Source organism: Ursus arctos, unplaced genomic scaffold (assembly GCF_023065955.2).
Source record: "Ursus arctos isolate Adak ecotype North America unplaced genomic scaffold, UrsArc2.0 scaffold_3, whole genome shotgun sequence".
Lineage (NCBI taxonomy): Eukaryota > Metazoa > Chordata > Mammalia > Carnivora > Ursidae > Ursus > Ursus arctos.
Window position 1 is genome coordinate 38,329,938 of NW_026622985.1, and position 24,544 is coordinate 38,354,481.

Below are 24,544 nucleotides of genomic sequence, written 5' to 3' on the forward strand. Positions count from 1 at the left end.
TGATGACTAATGCATGCCTTTCAATGCATTGCTGAGCTTCCAGGAAATAAGAAAATACCTGAAACTCTCCATCCCACAACAAGTAAATATGTTAATGGCCATCCAGGTAGCTCAGACCCACTTTCACGCTGAGGACAGCTAAAAAAGATGAAGAAAAAACAACCACCTAGAAATTACCACAGTGCTAATAGGATCATAAGGAATTACCATGCATGCAGATGGAAATCCAGAGACATACACCCAGTACACAGAGCAGTACTCAGGTTCTGTCCTGGGAGAGTTTCCTACCCAAGAAAGGGGGCTTAAGAGGCTGGGTGGCATAAACAAGAAAAAAAAAGTGCTAGCCCCAAGAGAAAAGATGGGTAAATTTGACTGCATTAAAATTGAGAACTTCTGTTCATTCAAAAAAAGAAAAAAGTAAGATAAAAAGACAAACCCCAAAGATACAAGGACACAAATAATAATTCAATTTCAGAAATCTATAAGGAATTCCAGAAATTCAATAAGAAAAAGACAATCCAATAGGAAAATCTTCTCCAAATATCAACACCCGTTTCTCAGAAGCCTCAGCACAGAGAGTAAACAAATATGATGTCACCAGAGAAAATCAGTTTAAAATAAGATACCATTTTCACCCACGATTAGCAAAATGAAGAGGTCTGACAATACTAAGTGCTGGCAAGAACAGCAAACAATGAAACCTCTTATACACAACTGGTGGAGCTTTGTAATGAATTGGTTCAAACAGTCTGGGAAAATAATTGGTATAATATACTAATTTTGAATGTTTATATGTCCTGCAACCCTACAGTTCCAGCTTAGGGTATATATCCTGGAAAAACACTGGTACCCATGCACCCAAAACCACATAAGAGCATTCATAGCAACGCTGATGGACCAGGGGGGAGAAAATTAGATAGAAAAAATTTAATCATAGACAAGGTAATGGTTAAATATGTTGTGATATATTCACACAAATATGATACAACTTTGAAAGTAAATGGACATGTATGAATTATAACGTAATGACACACCAAGTTGCAAAGAATTACATATTATGAAGCAAATTTTCTAAAGTTTAAAAGAGGTAAAGAATAAGTTACTTAGGAATACATTTAGATATGGTAAAACATGTTTTAATTATAATATTGAATGGAAATAGCAAGTTGCAGAAGACTAGGATATGACCCCATTTTTATAAAGCTCTAAAATAAGCAAACTATGTACTGTGTAGAGCTATATAGGGGTAGATGTGATTTTACGTTATAAGATTACATGTAAAAACCCAATAGCAAAGTGAAATGGTAAACACAAAATTCAAGATGAGTTATCCCTGGCAGGAAACTGGGGGCTGAGATTGGAGAAGTCCACACAGGAAACTTCAACAGAATTGACTGTGTTTGGTTCGTTGTCAGTATGATACGTTCACTGTTGTTTATCTTATCATCATGTTTGGTAACTTACAAGTATATTGCATATATTCTTTTGTGGTACCAAATATTACCTAATAAGATTTTAATTAAACCACACAAAATCATTTTTGTTAAGATGGCTGTTCCTCCAGCTCCCTCTTCCTTGAGTGTCCTCTTTTGTACTGCCAGACTTGAATGAGGGCCATAGGCCTGAAAGAAGAAAAAGGTGTGTTAAAGATGATATATATAAATGCTGTCTGAGCATAGCTCAGAACTAATGATCTTCCCAGGCTGGATGTCGCAAAAATTATTATAAAGTGACAGAGCCAATTCTCTATTACTCTGTTGGATTGTATTTCAATATGCTGGCTCGTTTTTCAGTGGAAGTCTTATCTTTAAAATACCCTGTTCAAGAGTGAATCTGGGCTTCGAGGAGTGCCTGGCTATCTAGTGTCTTCTCATTCTGCCCCCTAAAATTGAAAGTCTCACTTACATATTTTAAAGGAAGGGTGGAAAGAATTTCTTTGTTGAAATTGGAGTTTTGTCTTAAATATAGAGTTTAAACACATAGCAAAGCCTTTGTTACCAAACATGTTGGAGGAGTGGGGAGTGACAATTGTTAGTAAACTTGTGTTAAGTAATTTTCATTCAGATTGGTTTCTCAATCGCTTTCGAGCTAGCAAGGCAAAAATCTAACTACCCTCAGCACCTCACTCCTGTTCCAATGCCTCTCATCTCCCAGAATCGCCATCTTGCTGGGTTTCCCCAAAGTAGGATGTCTTTCTTATCTCTACCTGCTATGCACAGACATACTCCCACCCCTTCTAATTCCCAAACTCAATTCCTTCCCTGCCATCTCCCTTTCGCTACAGGCAGGGCTGTAAGGGGTTTGGGGACTGGGGCCAGTGAGGAACTGGGGGTTAGGGAGATGGGGAGGTTGGACCAGGACAGGAGTTTAAACCAACATAATGCACTGGGTGCTATACACAAATAATGAATCATGGAACATTACATCAAAGACTAAGGATATACTGTATGGTGACTAACATAACATAATACAAAATTATTATAAAAAATAAAAATAAAAAATAAACCAACATAATGCATAGAACAAGAATTAATGTAGATCAGAGCCACACTGCAGGCTGTGATGTAGCGAGATCCTGTGCGTTGAGCTTACACATCCCTGACTCACACCCCCACTTATGCCACTTTTTAGCTGGGTAACTGTTCAGGAATCCCTGAACTTCTCAGAGCCTTGGCTTCTTCGCCAATAACAGTAGTTAATACTTATATCCTAGGGTGGTTATGAGGATTCAACTATGTTTATAAACTATAAGTACTCAGTATATACTCAAATATGGTGTCTCATTTGTGTTGGGTGAATATGTTGAAATTATAGAGGTTCTTTCTAGGTTTGCTGATAGAGACGCAGCCTTCACTCATTAGGGGTTGACTCACTTACTCATCCTTGAACACAAATTTCTTGACATTCCTGTTCACTGTTGAATCTGTTTCCTGAGCCATTACAGCCACTGAACCAAAAGCGGGCACAGGAGTTGACCTGTTTGTCATAATACCATCGAACCACGTATTCACCACAGTTTCCTGGCTTTAGGGCTTCTAAGCACCTAGGATCTAGAGTGAGAAAAGGTCAACATGTTATTATAGGTTTTTCTTGCCCTGAAAAGATGAGAAGTGAGAGCTTTATGAAGTTTATTCTCCATGCACCCTAACATGCCAAATAAGAAAATTTGGTTCCAAGTGAAAGAAGGTTTCCCTAACACCTAAAATACTCCCTCCACCACCTGCAGCTCCACCTTTAGATACTCCTTTGAAGACATAAAAGTTTTTGCTCTTTATGCAACGTTATGAAAGGTGCTTATTTCCCTGAAAGCATGGCTCTGTGGGCCTTCATTGGCTAACACTCTTATGAGGATTAATTGACAAGAGGAAAATAGGACTTCTTCATTTACTTTGGACTTGATTTAAAATCAGATTAACATTTGGAATAAAGATAATCTTGGCCTTCTGTACACATTTCTTCCCAGTGTGTTGAAAGAAAGTGCCACTGTGATCACATGTAATTATGCCTACTAAAAAAAGAAAATCCTTTCAAGTTACCAAAAAATACATAAATAAAATAAAATGAAGGGCTCTCTTCATATCACAATTTTTTTTTTAAAAAGAGCTGTTCTTGGGGGCACCTGAGTGGCTCAGTGGGTTAAGGGTACAACTCTTGGTTTTGGCTCAGGTCATGATCTCAGGGATGTGAGATGGAGCCCTGTGTTGGGCTCTGTGCTCAGCAGGTTACCTGCTTAAGATTCTCTCTTTCCCTCTCCCTCTGCCCATCCCCCCCATAAAAAGATCTTTAAAAAGATCAGTTCCTACAGGAAAATAAAAACATGAGCTTTTAATATCTATTTATGAATAAGTTTTAGAAACACTTCCACTGTAAAGAAAAAAAAACAAAGGAGAGCTATAATAATAAAGCCATTCATTAAATCTCTTTTTATTTCATGGTACTCATCAGTGCCTTGATTAGTACTCCTTACCTAAAGAAGTGATTCCAAAGTGACAAAAGCCATAAAAACCAAATAGGTTCTTGCTGTCTGAGACTTGTGTTCTGTGAGGCAGTTTATATGCCATAAGCTTCATTTCTCAATTACAGAACAAGCCCTTTCTCCATCTTCCAGAATTGTGTCCCCAGATAGGGAGCGTGTCTTGATTCCTTTACTTTCTAATACTAACCTCCAAACCCACCTCTCCTTCAGAGACTCCTTAGACCAAATGGAAAGGAGGAGACTTTCACTATTTCCACTGTTAAAAACATTAACTAAATAATGTGTATTGTGTAACTTAAGATCATCTCTGAGCTTCTTTTAGGCAAGGATCTTGTCTCTCTGGCCTGTCCTTCAGAAACTCTGTATATAATGATTAATTTCTATAGGTAGAAATTAATAGAAATATGTTGATAGAAACATATCCATAGACATATGGATAGAAAATATGTTGAGGAGGAGGAGTCTAGATTCTAGCTTTTTTCTTTTCTACAATCGAGGGATCAAAAATTCAAATGTCTACCTCTGACAAGGTCACACATAAGACAATAGGGAGTGTTAGGGGCCACGGGAAAATGAGAACACAGTCCTCTCTAAAGGCGTTTAATTTTAAAAAGCAATTAACATATAAGAACTTTAAAATTTTTTATTCACCAAATTTGTTCTATAGCCAATTTTCTATATATAATAAACATATAATAAAATGACATATAATGAAATGAAAAGTGTCTTTTGTCCTCCCTGTTTAGAGTCAAAACTTCTTTCTGAATGAGATTTTATTTTATTTTATTTATTTTTTTAAAGATTTTATTTATTTGACAGAGAGAGAGACAGCCAGCGAGAGAGGGAACACAAGCAGGGGGAGTGGGAGAGGAAGAAGCAGGCTCCTAGCGGAGGAGCCTGACGTGGGGCTCGATCCCAGAACGCCGGGATCACGCCCTGAGCCGAAGGCAGACGCCTAACTGCTGTGCCACCCAGGCGCCCCTGAACGAGATTTTAGAGCCCACCCTTTCTGGGCCTTGATGTTGTAGACACAGCAGCTGATTGGCAGGTGTCTCTTACCTTTGTGCACCAACGTTTCTGGATGTGAATCCAAAACGGGACTTGGAGTTCTGGTGTCCAGACCCTCTGCCCCATCCTCGGGGAGGCTGAGCAATGGCCCCTCGGTGGTAGCAGCCTCAGGTGAAGGACTGCTGGTCAGGCTGTCAGCCCTGGTAGGTTCTAGAGGCTCATTCTCTTCATCCTGGACTCCAGAGATGCTGACCTACACAAAAAATTCACATTTTTGTTTCTGGTGATATCAAGTCAGAAAAGTTTGTTTGCTTTGTGAAACATTTAAGGAAAAATGCAGCATTGCTGCTTCTCCCCACTCTCCAGTATTATTTCAATCAAAGCTCAGGAAATGATGCCCCTCTTTGTATGTCATGCATCCCCGGATACCTAAGTTATGGACTTCTTTTTTTTTTAAGATTTTATTTATTTATTTGACAGAGAGACAGCCAGCGAGAGAGGGAACACAAGCAGGGGGAGTGGGAGAGGAAGAAGCAGGCTCATAGTGGAGGAGCCTGATGTGGGGCTCAATCCCATAACACCGGGATCACGCCCTGAGCCAAAGGCAGACGCTCAACCGCTGTGCCACCCAGGCGCCCTAAGTTATGGACTTTCCTACTACCAGGCATGGAGCTTTGTGCTGAGCCTTCCAGAGCGATCCACATGTGGGGCATGAAAGGTGTGAGCTTAGGAGGAGTTAATCTTCATTCTTTTCATAGTCACTGGCATGAGGAGGGGGAAATAACCACTAGCTGCTTTGACCTTTTTTTCTAAAACAGCCTTTTCTTCTCCATTTCTTAACACTGGAGAAATTAATAATATTTCCCAAGATATCTACAACAAGCTCTCAATCGATTTTGAGATTGGGAATGGGGGTGGCAGGGGACAATAAGACAGCTGAAATAAAACCAGTAGCACTTTTCATCTCATCCTATTATCTGGATCCCAGCAAATGCCAATGGTGCAGGATGCTTAGCTTCTAAGAAGTTCTAGAAATGTTTGTTAACTAAGGAAAAAAGGAATATAATTCAAAAGCAAGTTTTCTGGGCCCAAGTTTCCATGTTTTATCTGAATTTATGATATGTAATGAGACAAGGAAAAAAAGGCGTTTTGCTTCAAAAAAAAGAAAAAGTCACGTCAGTTATTCTTGACTACCATTGCCAGGAGCAAGGTCAATCCTTTATGGGACCAATTAAGTTCTTTTTACCTTTTTTCCCCTGGACCCCAGCTACAGGGAACTGAATCAGTCATTTATCTTGGTCTTGGCACAGGATGGTCATTTATCCTTTCAAGGCCTTCTTTTTTTTTTTTTTTCCTTTTTATTTATTTATTTAAATAGGCAAATCTGTGAACTAAGTAAAGTCATTTTGATGCCTTCTCACCTGTAGTTCTTGTCATCCTGTGACCAGAGCCACTGTCCTCATTAGCTGCTCTCTAAGCTATTCTATTGCTTTTGATTCTGTACACACACACACACACACGTGTGCCTACGAGCACAGGGAAGGGCTAATCAATTCTGTTACTCGTGTGTATATTATTACAATGATTAAAGTACTACCAGGTAAATCGAAGTCAACATTCCCATTGGAATTCGTCTGGTCCTCAGCCTGATAGAAAAGGCACTCAATTCAAATACAGTCGTGACTTTTCACTAGCCCCAAAATACAACTTTTGGGACAAATGGAGGTAAAACTGTGGGCCACTTGGCATTCCTCTTTCTTTAAGAATGATCTTGTGTGTATGTATATCGATTTGAATGTGAGCTTTTGTTACCATCATTGAACTAAAGAATTTTAAGCCTAAAGGAAAATTTTGTGAGTATTTCATTGCCTATAGGGAACTCTAAAGCTCCAAGTGATTAAAGAACTTCCCCCAAATCATTGGTAAGGTACTGATAAAATTTGAGAAATGCCCGTTTCAAGAAAGAAATCACTGTTTTTTGGTTTTGTTTGCTTGCACATGTTTTGTTAAGGAAAAAATAAGTTGAAAGCTTGACTAGAGAGTAGTTTATGGAACATAAAAAAGCCAACAGCTCTTAGGCTACACTTCAGATATCCTATCTGTCAGGTGGAGGATTCCTTTGAAGAAGTGTACTGGACAGCAGTTTTCTTCAAGGAATTAACTTGGCCTTGAAATCATTACCTTGTTCAATCCTTAAGGCCTCATAAGCTATTCTTGACCTCTTGTAAGTTTAGGAGTGTGTGTGTTCTTTCTCAATCACTGCATCATTTGAGAATTTTGACTACTGCTACCTCAGCTTCTAGAACAATTGAAAATATTTTTTTTCATAAATGAGAATAATTTTATCTTTTGGTTCCATGAGATCTCAGATTATTTAAACAAATGTACAATTACCAAGATTTGCCATTCTTATAATTTTCTTTCTTTTTTTCTTTTTTAAAGATTTTTTTTTTTAATTCATTTGACAGAGACAGCCAGCGAGAGAGGGAACACAAGCAGGGGGAGTGGGAGAGGAAGAAGCAGGCTCACAGCTGAGGAGCCTGATGTGGGGCTCGATCCCAGAACTCCAGGATCACGCCCTGAGCCGAAGGCAGACGCTTAACCGCTGTGCCACCCAGGCGCCCCCCATTCTTATAATTTTCTTATTACAAAAACATTCGCTGAAGGGAATTTAGAAAATCCGGACAAGCAACAAGAAGAAAGTAAAAATCACAAGGGATTCCACCTCCCAGAAATAATCGTTGATATTCAGGTATACTTTCACTTCAGTTTTTTTTCCTATGTGCACTTTTTTAAACAAAAAATACTGGGTTTTTTTTTGTTTTTTAAAATTTAATATATTATGGTTCCATATATTTTACTGTGACCATTAAATACTATTCAATTATATAACTATATTTAAATATATAACAACTATACCCTTTTTTAAACATTCAGTTGATTTGCTTTTTTTTTTTTTTTCTGTTGGAAACCACATGTGGCTGGATTAAGGAATACATATTTGAGGCTTTTGAGACAAACTCTTCTCCAGAAAAGTCTTAAAATTTGCACTCTCACCTATGAGTGCCTTTTCTTAAAGGATCACCATTTACTAGCTATTAGGATCGGAAGAAGAGATAATTACTAGCTTGAGAGGTGAGAAATTCTTCAGCTGCTGTACATCGCCTGGCCACAATCTGTTCCCTACACACACAGGAACGACCTCGTCTGCCACTCCTCCCGGCACACCGAGCTATGGCCTCTCATTCCTTCCTCTTCATTCTGCCTCAGGCCCTCAAATCCCACCGTCCCACCAGGGCCCAGGAAAAGTTGGTCCCCAGCAGCAAGACTTTGCCCAATAACCCCATCAGTACGACATCCCCCTTCCAGTTAGCACACAGCCCCTCCTGATGCTCCTCTGCTTGGCGCTGGTCACAGAGAAGTTAGCCTTTACTCCGACACTGTTTTCCAGCTTTTCCAATTTCACACGTGTCACTATCACCTCCCTGATAAGTTAAACCAGTGCCACATTTTCTTCATTTTCATCTCTTTCCTCCTGCACCTTTTTCCTTCCTTTTTGTTTTCTTTTTAAAAATCTTTACAGCCTACGGTCAAATAAATAAAAATCTTAAAAAAAAAAAAATCTTTATAGCCTAGAATAGCAAACAGTAGCCACTGGATAAATTCAGAACGTGTTAGAGGGAGAGAGAAGGAAAGTCAGGACTATGGATTAATTATTTCATTCCTTGAGGTTTTATGTCATTGTTGTAAAATTAAAGATTAGACCCTGACATGACTTCCATCTCTAAACGTGGGATTTAAGCAGCTGCAGAGCCGACTGGCAGAATGCACACCACGTTCGTGATAGTCACTGCCTCCGGAGGAAGGAGCGGGATCAGACTGGAGACTCACAGGCAAGGACTGTGAACTGTATCCGAGCAAGAGTGTGTGAACGAATGGGAACACCAGTCATGTCGTAGTGGCGGGCACACAGATTTTGTTTTATGTATTCTCCGATCTTTTTATAAGTCTTAAACCTAAAAACAAAAGTCTGCCATCAGCTCACCGGCCTGCCCTGGAGGAAACGCGTGGTTCCAGCTCCGAGCTGGGACGCCCCGCAGTAAAAGGAGGAGCTAGAGGCACGTGGGGGGCCAACACCTGGGGTCCAGGGCTGCTCTGTGAAGCAGATGGGACACTGTCAGCCTCTTTCAGCCTTAGAGCAGGTCTTTAGGAGAAGGACACGGGTTTCCGCAGCTCCCTAGGAATGTGAGCCTACGAGCTGACGGAGGATTGCTACCCAGGTGCCACACAGCTCCAAAAGGTGATTTGGTTTCTGATTTCCAAACATCTTCCTCCTAATTCATGACCCTGAATCTTGCATCTATGACAGACAAGCTCCTCAAATCTGAGCCCATGTCCTCTCCGAGTGAATGCTAATGATTGTCTGCATCAGCCCTGTGCTCACACTCCGCTTTTCCCAGCAGCGCGGGTCCAAGCCTCTGGCGGTTGCCTGTGGGGACTCGGCTCCTGCCGATAGGCCCAGCACCGGTGCCTTCAAGGTACCTGCTCTCGGAGGCCGCGAACCTTAATGGACTCCTCCCGGGTGACAACACTTCTTTGCCAGGTCTCTCAGCACACAGTTAAACTGATGCCCTTTATTTGCATTTAAGGTTGCTGAGGACTGTTAGGAACATCTTAAGCGTGGGCTGTGTGCCTCCCCTGATCGCCTGCCGCTGTCCTAGAGGGTGGACGACAGGATTTTATTCTGGTTAAAACCTCTCCTCCATTAGCATAATGCCCTCCATCTGGCAGTGCCCAGTCAGTGTTTCTGACTGTTCTTTCTAATCACACATTTTTATAAAAAGGAAGAAGAGTCTAGCAATAATCTCTTACTTTGCAAATGAGGGAACAGAAACCACAAGAAACAGGTGATCCACCCAATGTCAGGAAGCTATCAAATTTCACTTCTAAGATGTCATTTGCTGTGAGATGCACTATAAATTTTTTAAGTCTTCTTAAATAGACCACAACACACTAAATAGATGCATCCCAATCTCTGAAATAATAAAATAAAAAATATTAAACTGGGGGCGCCTGGCTGGCTCAGTCAGGTAAGCATCCAACTCTTGATTTTGGCTCAGGTCATGAGCTCAGGGTGGTGAGCTGGAGCCCCACATCTGGCTCTGTGCTGAGTGTGGAGCCTGCTTAGGGTTCTCTCTCTCCCTCTCCTTCTGCCCCTCCCCCCTAAAATATATATATGTACGTGTGTGTGTGTGTGTGTGTGTGTGTGTGTATGTGTGTATTTCAGAGCCAAAGAAATAAAGTATTTAGCTTTAGGATTGAGATTACAAGCCAAGTTTCTGGACTTCTAGGTCCGGAATATTTCTTCTAGATCAACCTGCAATGCATTTTTTTCCTCCTTCATAAGATAGAAGCATACTATATTCTAAGGGTAATAAATCTATTATTAGCAATATGTGACGCTTATACAGCAACTTCACTAAGCAATACTAATATTAGTTGTTATGCAGGGTTTTATCAGGAGTTTGAGGGGTTTTTGACCACCACAATGAGAGAATATTAATTTTATTTCATAAACAAATTATAATATTGACCAATATAACCATATCTGTATATGTGGCTTAGTCAAGGCCACTTACAAATGATTAGGTCTGATTTTAGGAAATCATATTAGTTTTCCTGTCAGTAGAGAACCTAAACTAACACTAGTCTCAGTCCCAGGTTTTTTTTGGAAGTCTAAAAAGTCCATCAGTTTTATAAGCATTGATTATGGCCTTTGAATAGGATATTTCATTTAATTATGAGTAGAGTATGACCAGGCAACTTATAGAATTTTACTTGAATAGGACATTAGGAGAAAATACAGATGTACCCAAATGTTTCTGTTATTTTTCCTAATGTACTGTCATGGAGACTTAATACCTAGTTAAAATATATGCCATTGTATTATACACAGGTTTTTTAAAGGTAATTCAGCCAAAATGGAATTATATATAAGAGAAATAATTCAGGGGCACCTGGGTGGCTCAGTCTTTAAGCGTCTGCCTTCGGCTCAGGGCGTGATCCCAGAGTCCTGGGATCGAGCCCCACATTGGGTTCCTCCGCTAGGAGCCTGTTTCTTCCTCTCCCACTCCCCCTGCTTGTGTTCCCTCTCTCGCTGGCTGTCTCTCTCTTAAAAAAAAAAAAAAAAAAGCAATGATGATGAAATGATGCTATCAACAAGTAATGAATAAATTGGAAAGGATGTAGAAAAGAGAGATAGGAAAAGAGTTTTGAGACCCTATTATCAATATAGATAAGAAATGATCAGACCTCAGTCTCAGACAGTAGAGGTATGGATGAGGAGAAAAGAGTTGATAGCAAGGACAGAGAGATGATAAGAACAGACCAAAGAAGACAATACCAAGCGTGGAAGACAAAGTAATAGAGCTACAGACTCCTTCCAGGTTTCCTGCCAGGCGCCTGGCGGCATGGTGGAGCTACACCCCCACGGAAGGCAGCTGGAGGGGCTGCACGTGAACACATTCCATGCTGAATGCCTACGAAACACCCAGAGTAAGAGCTGCACAGACAATTGAAAATGTGACTCTGGGGCCCAGCAGGAAGGTCTGGACTGGGGAGGCAGATTGGAGAATTGTTAACATAAGAAAGAGAAGGCTAAGGACTGAGCTTAGAAAAATGAAGACTTTAATATTTAGGAGTAAACAGAGAAAGTGAAACCCCAAAAACAATTGAGAAAGAATGCTAAGGTGGCTGGGAGGGGAATAAGGAGAAAGAGGACTCTCAAAACCAAAGGAGTGGCATGCAAAAGAGAAAATAAGTAAGAGGATGGCAGTAAGGATGTGGCAATTAGGGCGTTGTTGGTCATTTTTCCAGTGGAGTTCCAGGGGCATATTGGGGGTTTTCCCAAGTGAACGGAAGTGAGGAAGTTGAGAGGGAGGGAAGAAGAGTGAAGGGATGTGTGTGTGTGTGTGTGTGTGTGTGTGTGTGTGTGTGTGTGTTTGTGTTTGACGGAGAGGCAGAGACTGGCCTATGGAGTAATTTTATTATAAAAAAGATAGAGATAGGATAGTAGCAAGAAGGACATGAACTAAGAGAAAGTTAGAGGATTTTTTTAGATGGGAGAGTCTGAAGCCTATTTACTAGGGAGGGAGTCAGAAATTTTGTCAGGAAAGGAAATATTGGCACAATCAGTGAAGCAAGGTTCATGTTTTGGAAGAGGCAGAAGGGAATGGGTCTCAGAGCACAGGTGGGAGACTAAAACGTTCACATCAAAATTGAGGATAGAGCCTAGGGTCACGTTTTAGGATGAAGGGACACAAGGGACACATCCAATTCCAGTATCAAGTCAGAACCTGCCCAGGGCTCTCGTTTTTTAAAAAAATTGCCCCATTTCAGAAGTGGCCTTCTCCAGACGGGTCTGAGTGAAGTAAGAATGAGTAAATACTGCAGGGAAAGGAGGGTGAGACATAGGAGAGCCAGCAAGGGTGAAAATGAGATGGAGACCTTGGAGCAACTGTGTGATAATGACAGGAGAGGAGAAATGAGGCAGGTGGCATGGGGACCAGGGAGAGGGTCTCACTAAATGAGAAGGTGGACAAAGAGAGGGTGGGACAGCCAGCAGTCAGCCTGCTGTGTTTGCTTCCTGTCATTTACATCAATAAGGTGTGCATTTCCTCAATGGAAATGAGGGGCCGGCATCCTAGCATCGGACTGCATGTCCCAATGATAACAAAGGCAAAGAGAAGACTCCCAGCTTCCCACTTCCTCCACCGCATGTCTCCACCTGGTGCAGAGCTACCCACAGGGACCCCTCCCGTACTAGCTTGACTCTGTCCTTCACTGGCTTATTGTAAAATCAGTCTGCCTAGAAATCCCATAGCCTCCTTTCCACCAAGAGGACTCTATCTCTGCTGCCAGTTATCTAAGTTACTTGCAATCAGGGAACGAATTTTCATAATACAAAAAGAAGCTTTATGGAAAGGGTAGACAGGGCCTCTTTCTTTTCTACTCTCTCAGTTGGAAAAAAAAAATCTAGACTATTGTTACAAGAAACCAGTTCCAGTGAATAAACCAACTGTGTGCTGACATGACTTTATTATTGTATTTAGAATGACAAAAAGTTATTTCATGCAGGAAATTAATATGCTTATCTGCTTAACAGACCACTACTGGATATAACCAGTTGGTCTCACTAAATGATGTTTACTTGATTTTACTGCCCCATTCCCATTTATATCTTGGAAGTCTTAACCTAACTGGCTAAACCCAGAAAGAATAAAGGAACATGAGTGCCAACATTATTAGTCCCATAAATGATAAGGATTTTGGGGTGCCAGGGTGGCTCAGTTGTTGAGCGTCTGCTTTTAGCTCAGGTCATGATCCCAGCGTTCTGAGATCCAGCCCCCTATCGGGCTTGTTCCTCAGCGGGAAGCCTGCTTCTCCCTCTCCTAGTCCCCCTGCTGTGTTCCCTCTCTCACTGTGTCTCTTCCTGTCAAATAAATAAAATCTTTAAAAAAAAAAAAAGGATTTTTTTTAAACAGTGTAATTGATGCCTTTCATTGAAGAACAATTTTAGATTTCTTTTTTAGCCTAACATTTGGTATAACACTCATTGGTCACTAAGTATTTATTGAGCATCTACTGTGTGGAAGGTGAAGCACATTTTTAAGTCATGAGTTGGGCACAAAATTTAATTAGACACAGATCATGTTCTCAAGGAATTTAAACCCATTAGGAGAGTTGAGCTATATACATAAATTATTAACAATGTAAAATGTAACAAATTCCAAAGCAAGTATAAATTATCCGGAGATTTCAGGAGAGGAACAGAGTAGAATGGATGTGCCTGTTTAGCTTCCCAACACTGGCCCGAAAGAGCAACAGAGCAGGGGGTTACCAGGGAGTCAGGAATTTAGTAGAACCTGGGAGGCCCGTCTGCTCTCTGTATCTCCCCACACACCTGTGCACAGATGTTTAGTGTACCTCGAGTCCACGCCACAATAAGATAAAGTACTGAACATGGAAGTCCTCCTTGGAGATGGAAACCCTTTGGCTTAGATTTCACACAAAAGTGTAAATAACTAGATTTTTCTCTAAGAACAGATTTCGACAGAAGAGGAAGAAGGCAGGCCAGAACTAGATGCCGTAAAGAGGGATAGAGGCAACAGAGAAAGGAAAGAGAGACACAGTAAGGGAAGTGGGACTTCTGGGATGGTGTGTTTTACTGTATTGCCCAGGGCAGGCTCGGAGAAAATCTGAGAATTGAAAAGTTTGGATCGATTCACTTTCCATGTGTGGGTACTGTAATTATACTTTTAGATAAAGGTGGGTATAGAAGTACGCTTTCGTATTTATGTGTGTGTATACGTTGTTTATACATATGACAGAGATAACTGTGACTATCCGTGCATATACGTTTGTTCAGACTAAAATCTATCAAGAACATTCGTTGTTTAAAATTCAGTCTTGCCCTGGTGCTTCTGCAGAGAGAGCCAGAGTGAGAAGGTCTAGAGATGAGGGCTCTCCAGGAAGCTCAAGTCCATTGCAAGCTTCGCTATCTCACAGGCACCCAAGGAGACCTAGCTGAGGCTTGTTCCCGCTACGTGCCTCTTGGTGCTCTAAATCCAAGCTAGGATGTACTTTTCTTACGCCCTCCCTTCCACAGCTCCTAGAATGCTCCATCTGTCATCATCTGTTAACATCGCTCGTCTCTCAGCGCCGTCTAACTTCCTGTGTCGTGATACCGGAGGCAATGCTGTTCCTCATTCTGTGTCATAAAGCCTTGGAGGTCCCTCAGGCACCTCCACTTTACCTGGTGCAAACCAAGCTCATTATTTTCCTTCACAATACTGCCTCCCTGCCTCCTCTAGTCTCCATCTCAGCAGATGGTGTTTCAGTTCACTCCAAATCCAAGTTACAAACCCAGCTGGCTAACCTCTCCCTAACCTCCAACCCATCCAGTCACTAAATCCTGTTCATTCTACCCCGGAAATGGCTTCCGGTCCACACCTGCTTTCGTTCTGACCGCCCCGCCTTAGTTCGGAGCCGCGTCCTCCCTCACCCGGACTCTTGCAAGACCTCACAGCTCACCCCCAGTCTCCTGTCCTCCTCCTACTCCCCCTTTGCACTGCAACAGGGTCATTCCTCCCACACACCGCACATGACCATGTGACCCCGGCTTTAGAAACTCCTCTGCTTTCCCCTGGCGGCCTGGCCGCCACAAGAAGTTCAAGCTCCTTCGCTCGCCCCGTGAGACAGGTATAATTAGTCCGCAGGAGTCTGTCCAGCTGTAACATTCACCATCCTGCCCCACACACCTTACGTTCCAGCGAGACCGAACTTTTCCTAATATCATGAAATGTCATGCCTTTTGGAACCCCCTTTTGCCCACATGTTCCCTCTGCTTGGAAATACCCTTCCCCTTACTCTTGTCATCAGAAACTCCTACTTAAAACTCAGCTCAATGCCACCTCTTCTGTAAAGGCTTCCTTGACTCTGAAATTAACTGCAACATCTCGTACTTCACCCACAGCTGTGCTAAGTTCTTACTAATTCCTGTATGCATCCATCTTCCTGAGAGGCCCTGGACTTCTCCTGGGCAGGACCTGTGTCACAAGAGCCGCCCCCCAGGACAGCAGTAAATGATCAGTACGTAGTATGCAATGCATTGATTATAGGGAGCGCTCAGAGTTTCAGTGCCACTTGCTAGATGAAACCTGAGTTTGCTCTTGTCTAGGAAATCTTCAGGAAGGGACGGATTGAGTAGGAGAGGGACAGAGCGCTAAGTCTCACAAGCGGGCAAGGCCCCAGGAACGCTCCATGCTCAGGAGGAGATAAACTGTGTACTTTATTGTCTGTAATTTACTTTTAAATGCTCAGTGAAGACCAGGATTGGCAAACCCCTAGGGGCAAATCCAAGCTTTCATCTGTTTTTAGAAACAAGTTTTATCTGAATGTAGCCATGTTTGTTCAGGTAAGTGTTGGCTGTGGCTGCTTTTGTACTTCAAAGGCAGAGCTGAGTAATTGCAACAGAGATCAAATGACCTGCAAAACCAAAAAAAAAAAAAAAAAAAAGTACTATGTGGCCCTTTACTTTGCTGATCCCCTGATATAGACCAGGTGGTATACATGTGTATGTGAATTTCAATCTACAATCCAGGGGCACTCTGTTGCTCTAATTGGAATTACCCATCTTGGAGTCAGTCAGTATTTCATCAAATAAAAATGTATTAGAGACTTTAGTGCCCTTTTTTGAACAGAATATAAAAATCCAGTGACTCTTACAGTCTATCCCCTTAGGAATGGCAACCTAGGCCTGATTCCTGAATGGTCCTGGGTCCAACTACTGATCTGGAGGTTTCTTAGGGCCTTAGTCCAACTGGGCGGTTAACTGAATCCTGATGCTAGAATATTGTTGTACTTGCTCATAATGAATCTTTCATGTTCTTTCATAAAAGGACAGCACAGGGACTTCACTGACCTTGCAGAATAAGGGCATGTCTCCTGTGTGCCTGCTTGCCACAGGATGTCCATATGTGTAGTAGGGATCAATCTAGACCCGCTTGTGCTGTAACTTGGTGGGAAAGTGACCACAGCACTCCCTTACCGGTAATTATGGGAGGCTTTCCAATTTTCACCCAGAAGAACCTAAAAGTTGTTGCCCTCGATCTGAGGTCAGTGCCCAGAAGCTTGCTTTGAGGACAGTCACATTCGTCTCAATCCCTTGGAGAGGCAGTTCCCTCTCATGTGTTTGAGAAGCTCTGAAACAGAGCATCCACCTTGTACCATACACAGGCATGGCCTCCCACCCGGTCTCCACTCTGAGCACAGGAGGTGGAAGCCAAAGGAGCAAGAACACGGCTCAGAACATGGAAAATGGCAGGTCGAGCAGGTGCACACTTTGAAGAAACTTGAGAGGGTGCAAAGTGGGGAGCGTCTACCCAGATGGTTGAGGGGCAGTTGTGACCTGATATGAAAGGATCTGCAGAGCATGGAAAGTGGGTGATTCAAGCAGTTTGTGTTAATCTGGTCTAGTGTACATAATTCCTTTGGTGGCAGCTGGGCCATACTATTAAAATATTATTTGCAATGTTCAATAAATAATTACTTATAAAGTATGGGAATATTGAAAAATCTCATATTCATGCTCACAAGTCCCAGAGCTATTTCAGAACTAGAAATCTGAAGACAAAAGTACTACTATTTATAGCCACGGACTTGAAAATACACTTGTCTCAGTTGGTTCTTGACAGTGCAAGGCAAGCTGGTCTTTGACATAAGACAGAAGACACAATTTTAAGCTCACAAATTAAGCAAGACAGTTACTTACAGACTCTGAAATTTCTTTCTGAGGCTCTGGAGTGGATTCGCCAAGTTCTTCCCCTGATATCCCAATTCCAGGTTGAAGTGATGGTGAACCCAAAACTTGAATGAGGTAGGAATCAAAATCCTCACACTTTTTTTTAAACAATTTTTGCTTCAGGGTGTCTTTTAAAAGAAAAGTAGAAAAGGGGGATAGTAGGGGCAAAACCCATTTAAAGAGATCTTCCATACTCTCCTTAAAATAAATAGACACTTTCCCATTACTTGAAGTCAGCTACTCGGTGAACTAAGTTTTAAAGAATTTGAGCATCGTCCAGAAGAGGCCATCTAAAATAATTCAGTTTAATTTAATAATGTACAACAGCCTATGGAGGCAAAAGAATCACTTAAATCCTTGCTATCCACAGTGTAGGTTGACTGAACTGCTCTGTGGAAGGGGCGGGTCCCACCCACGAGGAGTATAATGGGTAGTTACCTCTGGTTCCAGAGATAGCAAAAGGCCAGCCAGTCCAAAAATATATCCCTCATTAGCTGGGATGAATTACTAACTCCTTTGGTTAAAAGATGATAAAGCTCTTTAATTATTAAAGTATAATGTCTCTGAAATATGTAATATTTCCGGCCATTCTAACACAGTTAACAGCCCAGTGAAATAGACCCTGTCTGAGAAGTCCACCAGTCATCCTGCAGGGTGTTCAGGAAATGAAACCCCAGATAAGAAAGGCCTGGAGAGAGGGAAATAGAAAGTGGGAAGGTTCTGGGCAGGGCATGCTACCCTTCAGGGGAGTTGGGCTGCCAGCCAGAGCAGGCGGGGAGCAGCACGAGGGCAAGGAGAGGCTGTGCTAGGCCACGTCAGCCCCTGCTCCTGGAGGCATGGACAAGGAATGATGGAGCCAACCGGAAGCCTGTAATCACAAGAAGCATCGTTTCACCTACTTCACAAGCTCACTGGGAGTGGCGCCTGCCACAATGAGTTCCCAGTTGCCAAAGAATTGGAACCTGTGTCACTGCGAAGCAATCCTGACCACACTGTAATCGCAGATAAGTCAGGGTCTTAGAATGCCTCCCTGGGAAACATCAGCCCATGTGACAGGGCAAAGTAGCAAAGGGAAACCCACCAGATGGGTGCTGACTATAGGACGAATATTCACAATGTGGAACTGGATAAACTCTCCACATCAACCAGCTTACTCTTCATCAGCCTCCTAGTTTGTAAGAGCAGCGAATGGAGAACAGAACAGAGACGAGAATTTTCCCTGTTACTTGTGTTTCTCCTCTCTTTAGGTCACCATAACTTTTTTTCATTCATTATGTACTTCTTAATTCGCTTTGATTCTGTGGTTCTTTTTTGCCTTGCTGCTGGCTTCCTGTATCTCTTATGCAGGTTAGGTCACTTTTTGAACATTAACGAGGCTTAGCAATACCCCAGATCCTACTCGTTCTTTTCAACCATGTCCTTGAGCATAGATAGCCCAGTTAATCAACTCCAAGGCCAACTCAGCACTTACTCCAAACAAATAAAGACACGAGATCGTACCCTCTAAACTGGATGGACGCTAAATGGTTTTGCCTTCGGAGTTTATGTGTTCAATCTAGTGCTGGCGTAAGCCTCATTAGCCACCTCCTGATTGCTGTTTTTGGTCAGGATAATCCAGTGAGGCAGTACTTGGAAGAACCACAGAAATTTCTTTCCCCTGGCGCTGAGTCTTACCTTGCAGGGTAATGAAGTCATCGAACTGATAAACGTGCTCACTGTCTGGGTCAGTAGCAATGAGATTCATTTCTTTGTGGAACACTTCGAAGTTGGGGTCATTTTTCTTCACTACCCCAATCACAAATATTTCCACATTGATGTCACTGGCTTTCTTCACCACTTCCGTCAGATTCTTTTCATCTCGGGTATCAGTCTGCCCATCAGTGATGACCAAGGCCACCTTCTTTACGCCTGGCCTTGCGGCTTCAAACATGTGGTTGGCTTCGTGGAGGGCTGAGGCCGTGTAGGTGCCTTCCCCCAGATACTGCATGCTGTCCACAGCCAGCTTGAAGTCGTCCTTGGTGGAGAACTGAGTCAGATGGGCCACCTTCTCCACCTTATGGCTGTAGTTGATTATGCCTACGCGGGCCGTAGCGAGGTCCAGAGCAACCTGGTCGGACAGAGTCTTCACAAGACTTTTGATGATCTCAAAGTTCTCTAGCCCCACACTTTCGGAGCTGTCAATCACAAAAAGCAGCTCTAGAGGAGTCTCTTTGCATTTGGGCCCACACCCTAAAAGAGGAATGTTGAGATAGAAACATTGCACGAATGAAAATCAGAACGTCACTGACTGGCGTCAGATCGGTATGTGAGAAGGGCAGCGAGCCACCAGGGACCTGGGTTGTTACCTTCCCTTTCTGGGAGTGTGAACAGCTAACAGCTGTCCTCCTTCTGGTTTCTGTATCTGACTTTTAAAAAAACAATATATTGCAAAAACAACCCCCCCATACACACAAACCACCAAAACACTGTAGAAGATAAAATAATGAACACCTATGGGCCAGTTTCTCAGATTAAAAAATATATTTTTACAAGTCAGCAACCCTGTGTGCACCTTCCTGATTACATTCCTCTCCCCTCCCTAAAAGATAACGCTAGCCTCCTTTTGCTCTTTGTCCTTTCCACGTTTGTATTTAATCTGAATCTGAAAGCTACTCTTCTAGTCTTACACCCTATCCTTATATGAAAATTGATATTTGCTCATTAGCATGACCACTGGGTAAAGTGATGGACTGAAAATAGTTAATTGTGGGGGAAGGATTAGGACCTGTAACTGTACAGAACAGCCGTCCCAAACTCTAGTTTGTGTCCCCAGTCGCTCACAATGACGACAAAGGTGGCTCAGTGAGGCCAGCAGTCCGTCCGTACCATGCCACCTCTTCAGGAGAATGATCTCAGAATGCTGGTTAATCAGCAGCTTCCGTTTAGGGTTTACCATTCAAAGCCGTCATTAGCGTTACCAGGAAGTGAGACCTATCAGGGCTCCACTGGTTTATTCAGTCCTCATGTTGCCCAACATCCCTGCCACAAAAATTCATGAGGAAACTTGGTGCTATTTTTCCCAGGCGTCTAGAACTCAGAAGCCACATCTAAACTGGCCTGTCACCGTACAGAGTCCCAGATGGGGTCTTAACGTCCAGAGGTCTTTTGGGGGACAAGCCAGTTCAGGGGTTCCTGTATGGAAGAACGATGACATTTCTGCCTCTGTCCATTTTAAACACACACGTTTCTCTTATCTCCATTATTCTATTAATCTCTTGCCTTTTGGCTAATCTCTTTTCTTCCTCTTTCTGCTAACTCTATTTTAAGTCTAACGTATTTAGCCATAGAAGCATTTAGATAGAGCTATGAAGCACGATGACCTCCTGACTGTGTCCTCCTGCCTTTGAAATGAAATACACTCTAGAAATCGTGCTCAAAACTCAATTCAGAAAGACTTCCTGCTTTGGGAAAAACACAGACATTATAATCACCAGCCAGGTTGGATTCAAATGCCAGTTAGGCCCCTGTGGTCATATTTCCTTTGTTGTTTTTTTCCTTTCCAAGCTCAGGTAAATGTCACTGAATACAAACGAGCTCTGTGCTCACAAAAGGCCTGGCTGCCCACAGACTCCAGGGCCAGTATCTTCACTCCTCTTAACCACCCTGGGAAGATGATTTCTTTTTTTAAATCCAGATTCCCACAGACCCTCTGTCTGCATCTTTCAGGTTCCCACTGACTTTCCAAATGAGCTTCAAACTTTCCCATGAGCTCTACCCCATATATCTCCGGGGAGACCACATTTATCTGGACCAGCAGTGCCTGTGGTACTGTGAAGGGATTGTTCTTTTCTTGGTGGTCAAATCTTACCACATATTTCAAAAATAATTTTGATAATTTCTTCTCTCTGGAAGACAAAAGGAAAATGTATTAATTATATGACCATAATATTTTTTCCTATCATCATAAGAGCTATGTCTTATTACAGTCAGTATGGAGCCATTTGCTTTTATTCTGTGGCTGAAGAAAATAAATGTCACAGAGGTTAAAAGGTGGCTAGAATCTAGCATGACTGAAGTGTGTTTGAGTTGTGAAGTGTCAGAGCTCAGACTTTCAGAGTTCAAATCGGGGCTCCAGCATTTATCAGCTGTGTGACCTTGGGCATTAGGTGGCCTCACAGTGTCTGTGTCTCAGGGCTGTGGTGCAGGTCAAATGAGGCTACGACACAGGACTTTTAGGATAGGGTCCAACTCCATAAAGAACTATTTACAAAGGTGTGGGCGACGCATGCCGTCAGTCACACAGTTTAACCCACACGTGCTAAGCAACCAATACAAGTACCAGGGCCAAAAGAGAATTCGTTCTATGCTGTATTCCCTCCTTTTCTCTACCACCATCCAATTGTGCAAGTACCCTCCCCAGGTTCCTGATACTCTCACTTTGGCACATCTGTGAAATGTCCCCATGTTCCTGAATGTTCCTTCCTGGTCCTGCTGCCATCAACATCAGCAGAAGAGCCTGGGATGAGGTAGGGTAATGTGCCAACGCCCTGCCCTGAGTAGTCCATTTACAAATAACTGGGATGGGATGACAGGAAATGGAATTCTGTATTTGCCCAAGACAGGAAGCTGACCGGAATGATGAACTTAATAGAAGCCCAGAAAACTTCAACAGGAAGGAGGCAAAACTAAGAAGATAAAATTGAACAGTTGCAAAAGTAAAGTTTGAAAGAAAAAAAATCCACAATGACAGAATTGGGGTAAAGATGACATCGCTGGTGATAGGACTTAACAGAAGCATGTACGGAAAATATTCAGGGCATTTTAATTTAATTATATTTTTGGTAAATTGAGTAAAAGCCAGTGATTCCAAGTGGCTTTTTAAAAAGAACTCCCAATACAATATTAATACAATTATATAAAATGAGGTAGTCAATAGTCATCTTTGGGGGGGCGCTTGTCATGTTTTTCCACATTTAGAGAGGCATTTAATAAATCTGAAAGTAGGATGTGTCTAGAAAGGGAAAATGCATATATTTTTACATTGTGTTTTTAGAAAGGGGAAATATATTTATATATTTATGTTTAATTTTTTGCAAATGGAGAAAATACTAAACACCAAGTTTATGATTATAGTTTTTCACTTAACATTGTATCATACTTAATTTCCCATATTATTAAGTATTCTGAAAAACTTGATTACTAAAGTCAGATGCATGGCCATTTTAAGGCTCTTGATGCATTTGCCAAAGTGACCTTCAGAAAGGTTGTAACCAACACCTGTAACAGCAGTGTATAAGAAAACCTGTTTTATTTTAGACACACAATACTGGTTATTATTATTATATAATCTTTGCCATTAGATAGAACAAGATATCACATTGTTTTAAATTATACTTATGCAATTCTTAGGCTAAATTTCATTTCATACGCATGTTTCCAAGTCATATTCTCTTGTGCAAATTCTTTGTATGTCCTTTGTCCATTTTTTCTATTAAGATGTTTATCTTTCACTGACTTGTAAGAATAATTTATATATCAAAGTTGCATTTAAATTCTTTTTAATGTGCTTTTTATGGTCTAGCCAGGTCTAAAATGCTTTAAGTACTCACATATATCAATCTCTCCTCCTCTTCTTTGCTTTTACTTGACTAAAGTAGTTTTATTTTTTCCACTCAAGTTGCTCAACAAATACTTTGGCTGTTTTTGCCAATGATGAAGGCATCGCCTTTATACCTATCAAAAGATTCCTAGTCTAGTGAGCAGTAGACGAATAAATACTTTTGTATGTGCTCCACGAATGGATTGGAGCCAAGGAACCACACCTGTCTGCTCGGAATTCCAGGGGTGGGAGAGTGAGGGTGGGGCGCGGTCCAAGAAGGTGGCTTATGAGCAGGTTACAGAGGAAAGAGGGGGGATGGGAGGAGCATTCCAGGCAGGGGACAAAGTACACACACAGCGCCTTACAGTACTAGAGTAAACTACGACACAGGGTACACGGCAGAGAGAATGACAGGAAATGTGGAAGACAGATGAACTCTAGAAGGTCTTTGCATCATGTTGGAGAGTGTGAACTTTATCCTGGGCGGTGAGAAGATGCATGGTCCCTAAGCAGAGAAGAGATCTGATCACACTTCTATTTTAAAAGGGTGATTGTGGCAGCCCATGGAGGGGTTTGAGGTTCCTAAATATTTCAGGGGGGGGAAGTGACACCAGAAGGTGGTGGTGGCAGTGATGGAGAGGAAGGGCTGGTCTGGAGGGAACTTTCCAAGAGAAAATGAAGGGAGTTGGTGAGTAATTGGAAGGAAGGGTGAGGAAAAAGGAGTCTCAGAGGAGGCCAATGATGTTGGCCCACTCTGAGATGGGGAGGGATGGACCAGAAGCAGGGTGGGAGCAAACGGAGATCACGGGGCTCTGCCTGGGCCTGGCATCGATGGGACGGACATCCAGCTGGGGGTGGCCGGTAGGCAGTAAGACGTAAGGTCTGGTGCTCAAGAGAGCAGGGCAAACAGGAGGCAGATTTACGGAAGGCAGGTGTACAGCTGGCTGTGGAAAACATCGAAGGCAGATGAGATTTCCTAGAGCAGAGCTCTCAGTCTTTTAAACCAGTGTGTCCCCACACCTCCACTGGTTACATATATTCTTTTCCATATTTATAACATAAAGACAGTATGTTTTCATTCTCCATACAACTTTGCTATGATATTAAACTAGCCTTTTCAAATTGCACATCCCCCCTTCCTTTCATGGTTTTCCCTGCCTCAGAGTTGGAAGACCGGGAGAAAGAAGACTGAAGGCAGACACTAAGAAATGCTAACATGTATGGGACAGGTGGAGGAACAGTCTTTTTGAAGCAATTTGGCATGAATTATTATGACATTGAACTCTGTCTATAGTATTTGCGTCTTAAAGCAGTAGTTTGCTAGTCTGGAATGAATCTACACCCGACAGCTGTTTGGGGATATATTTGATCAGGGACAGAACGTGGGTGGGGAGAGGAATGAGGCCTTCTAAGAACAGCATTCATGGGGGAGCAGCCTGCCTTTGGTACCAGACAAGTCAACTCCAGCTACAAGGGCTCTGCTACTCGCTAGCAGGGCGACTTCAGGCATACCACTCAAACTTTTCTGACTTAGCACGTCTTCATAGAAGTAGAGATAATAGTACCGACCTCATGGAGCTATCGTGTAGACCAACATGGAGTCTTGGGCAAGAGAGGGCTG

General features: G+C 42.3%; 1 protein-coding gene across 1 annotated transcript in view; it reads right to left on the reverse strand.

Annotated features, from left to right (window-relative positions):
* Positions 1–1,160: 1,160 nt before the first annotated feature.
* The window catches only part of COL28A1 (collagen type XXVIII alpha 1 chain), a 157,927-nt gene continuing 134,543 nt past the window's right edge, over positions 1,161–24,544 (reverse strand). Inside the window, exons 31-36 of the mRNA XM_057304177.1 lie at positions 21,193–21,229; positions 19,020–19,574; positions 17,316–17,473; positions 5,036–5,237; positions 2,874–3,050; positions 1,161–1,622 (exon numbers count right to left, since the gene is read on the reverse strand). Of these exons, the coding sequence (XP_057160160.1) occupies positions 2,878–3,050; positions 5,036–5,237; positions 17,316–17,473; positions 19,020–19,574; positions 21,193–21,229 (1,125 nt within the window). The 3' untranslated portion in view covers positions 1,161–1,622; positions 2,874–2,877. The remainder of the gene's footprint in view (positions 1,623–2,873; positions 3,051–5,035; positions 5,238–17,315; positions 17,474–19,019; positions 19,575–21,192; positions 21,230–24,544) is intronic.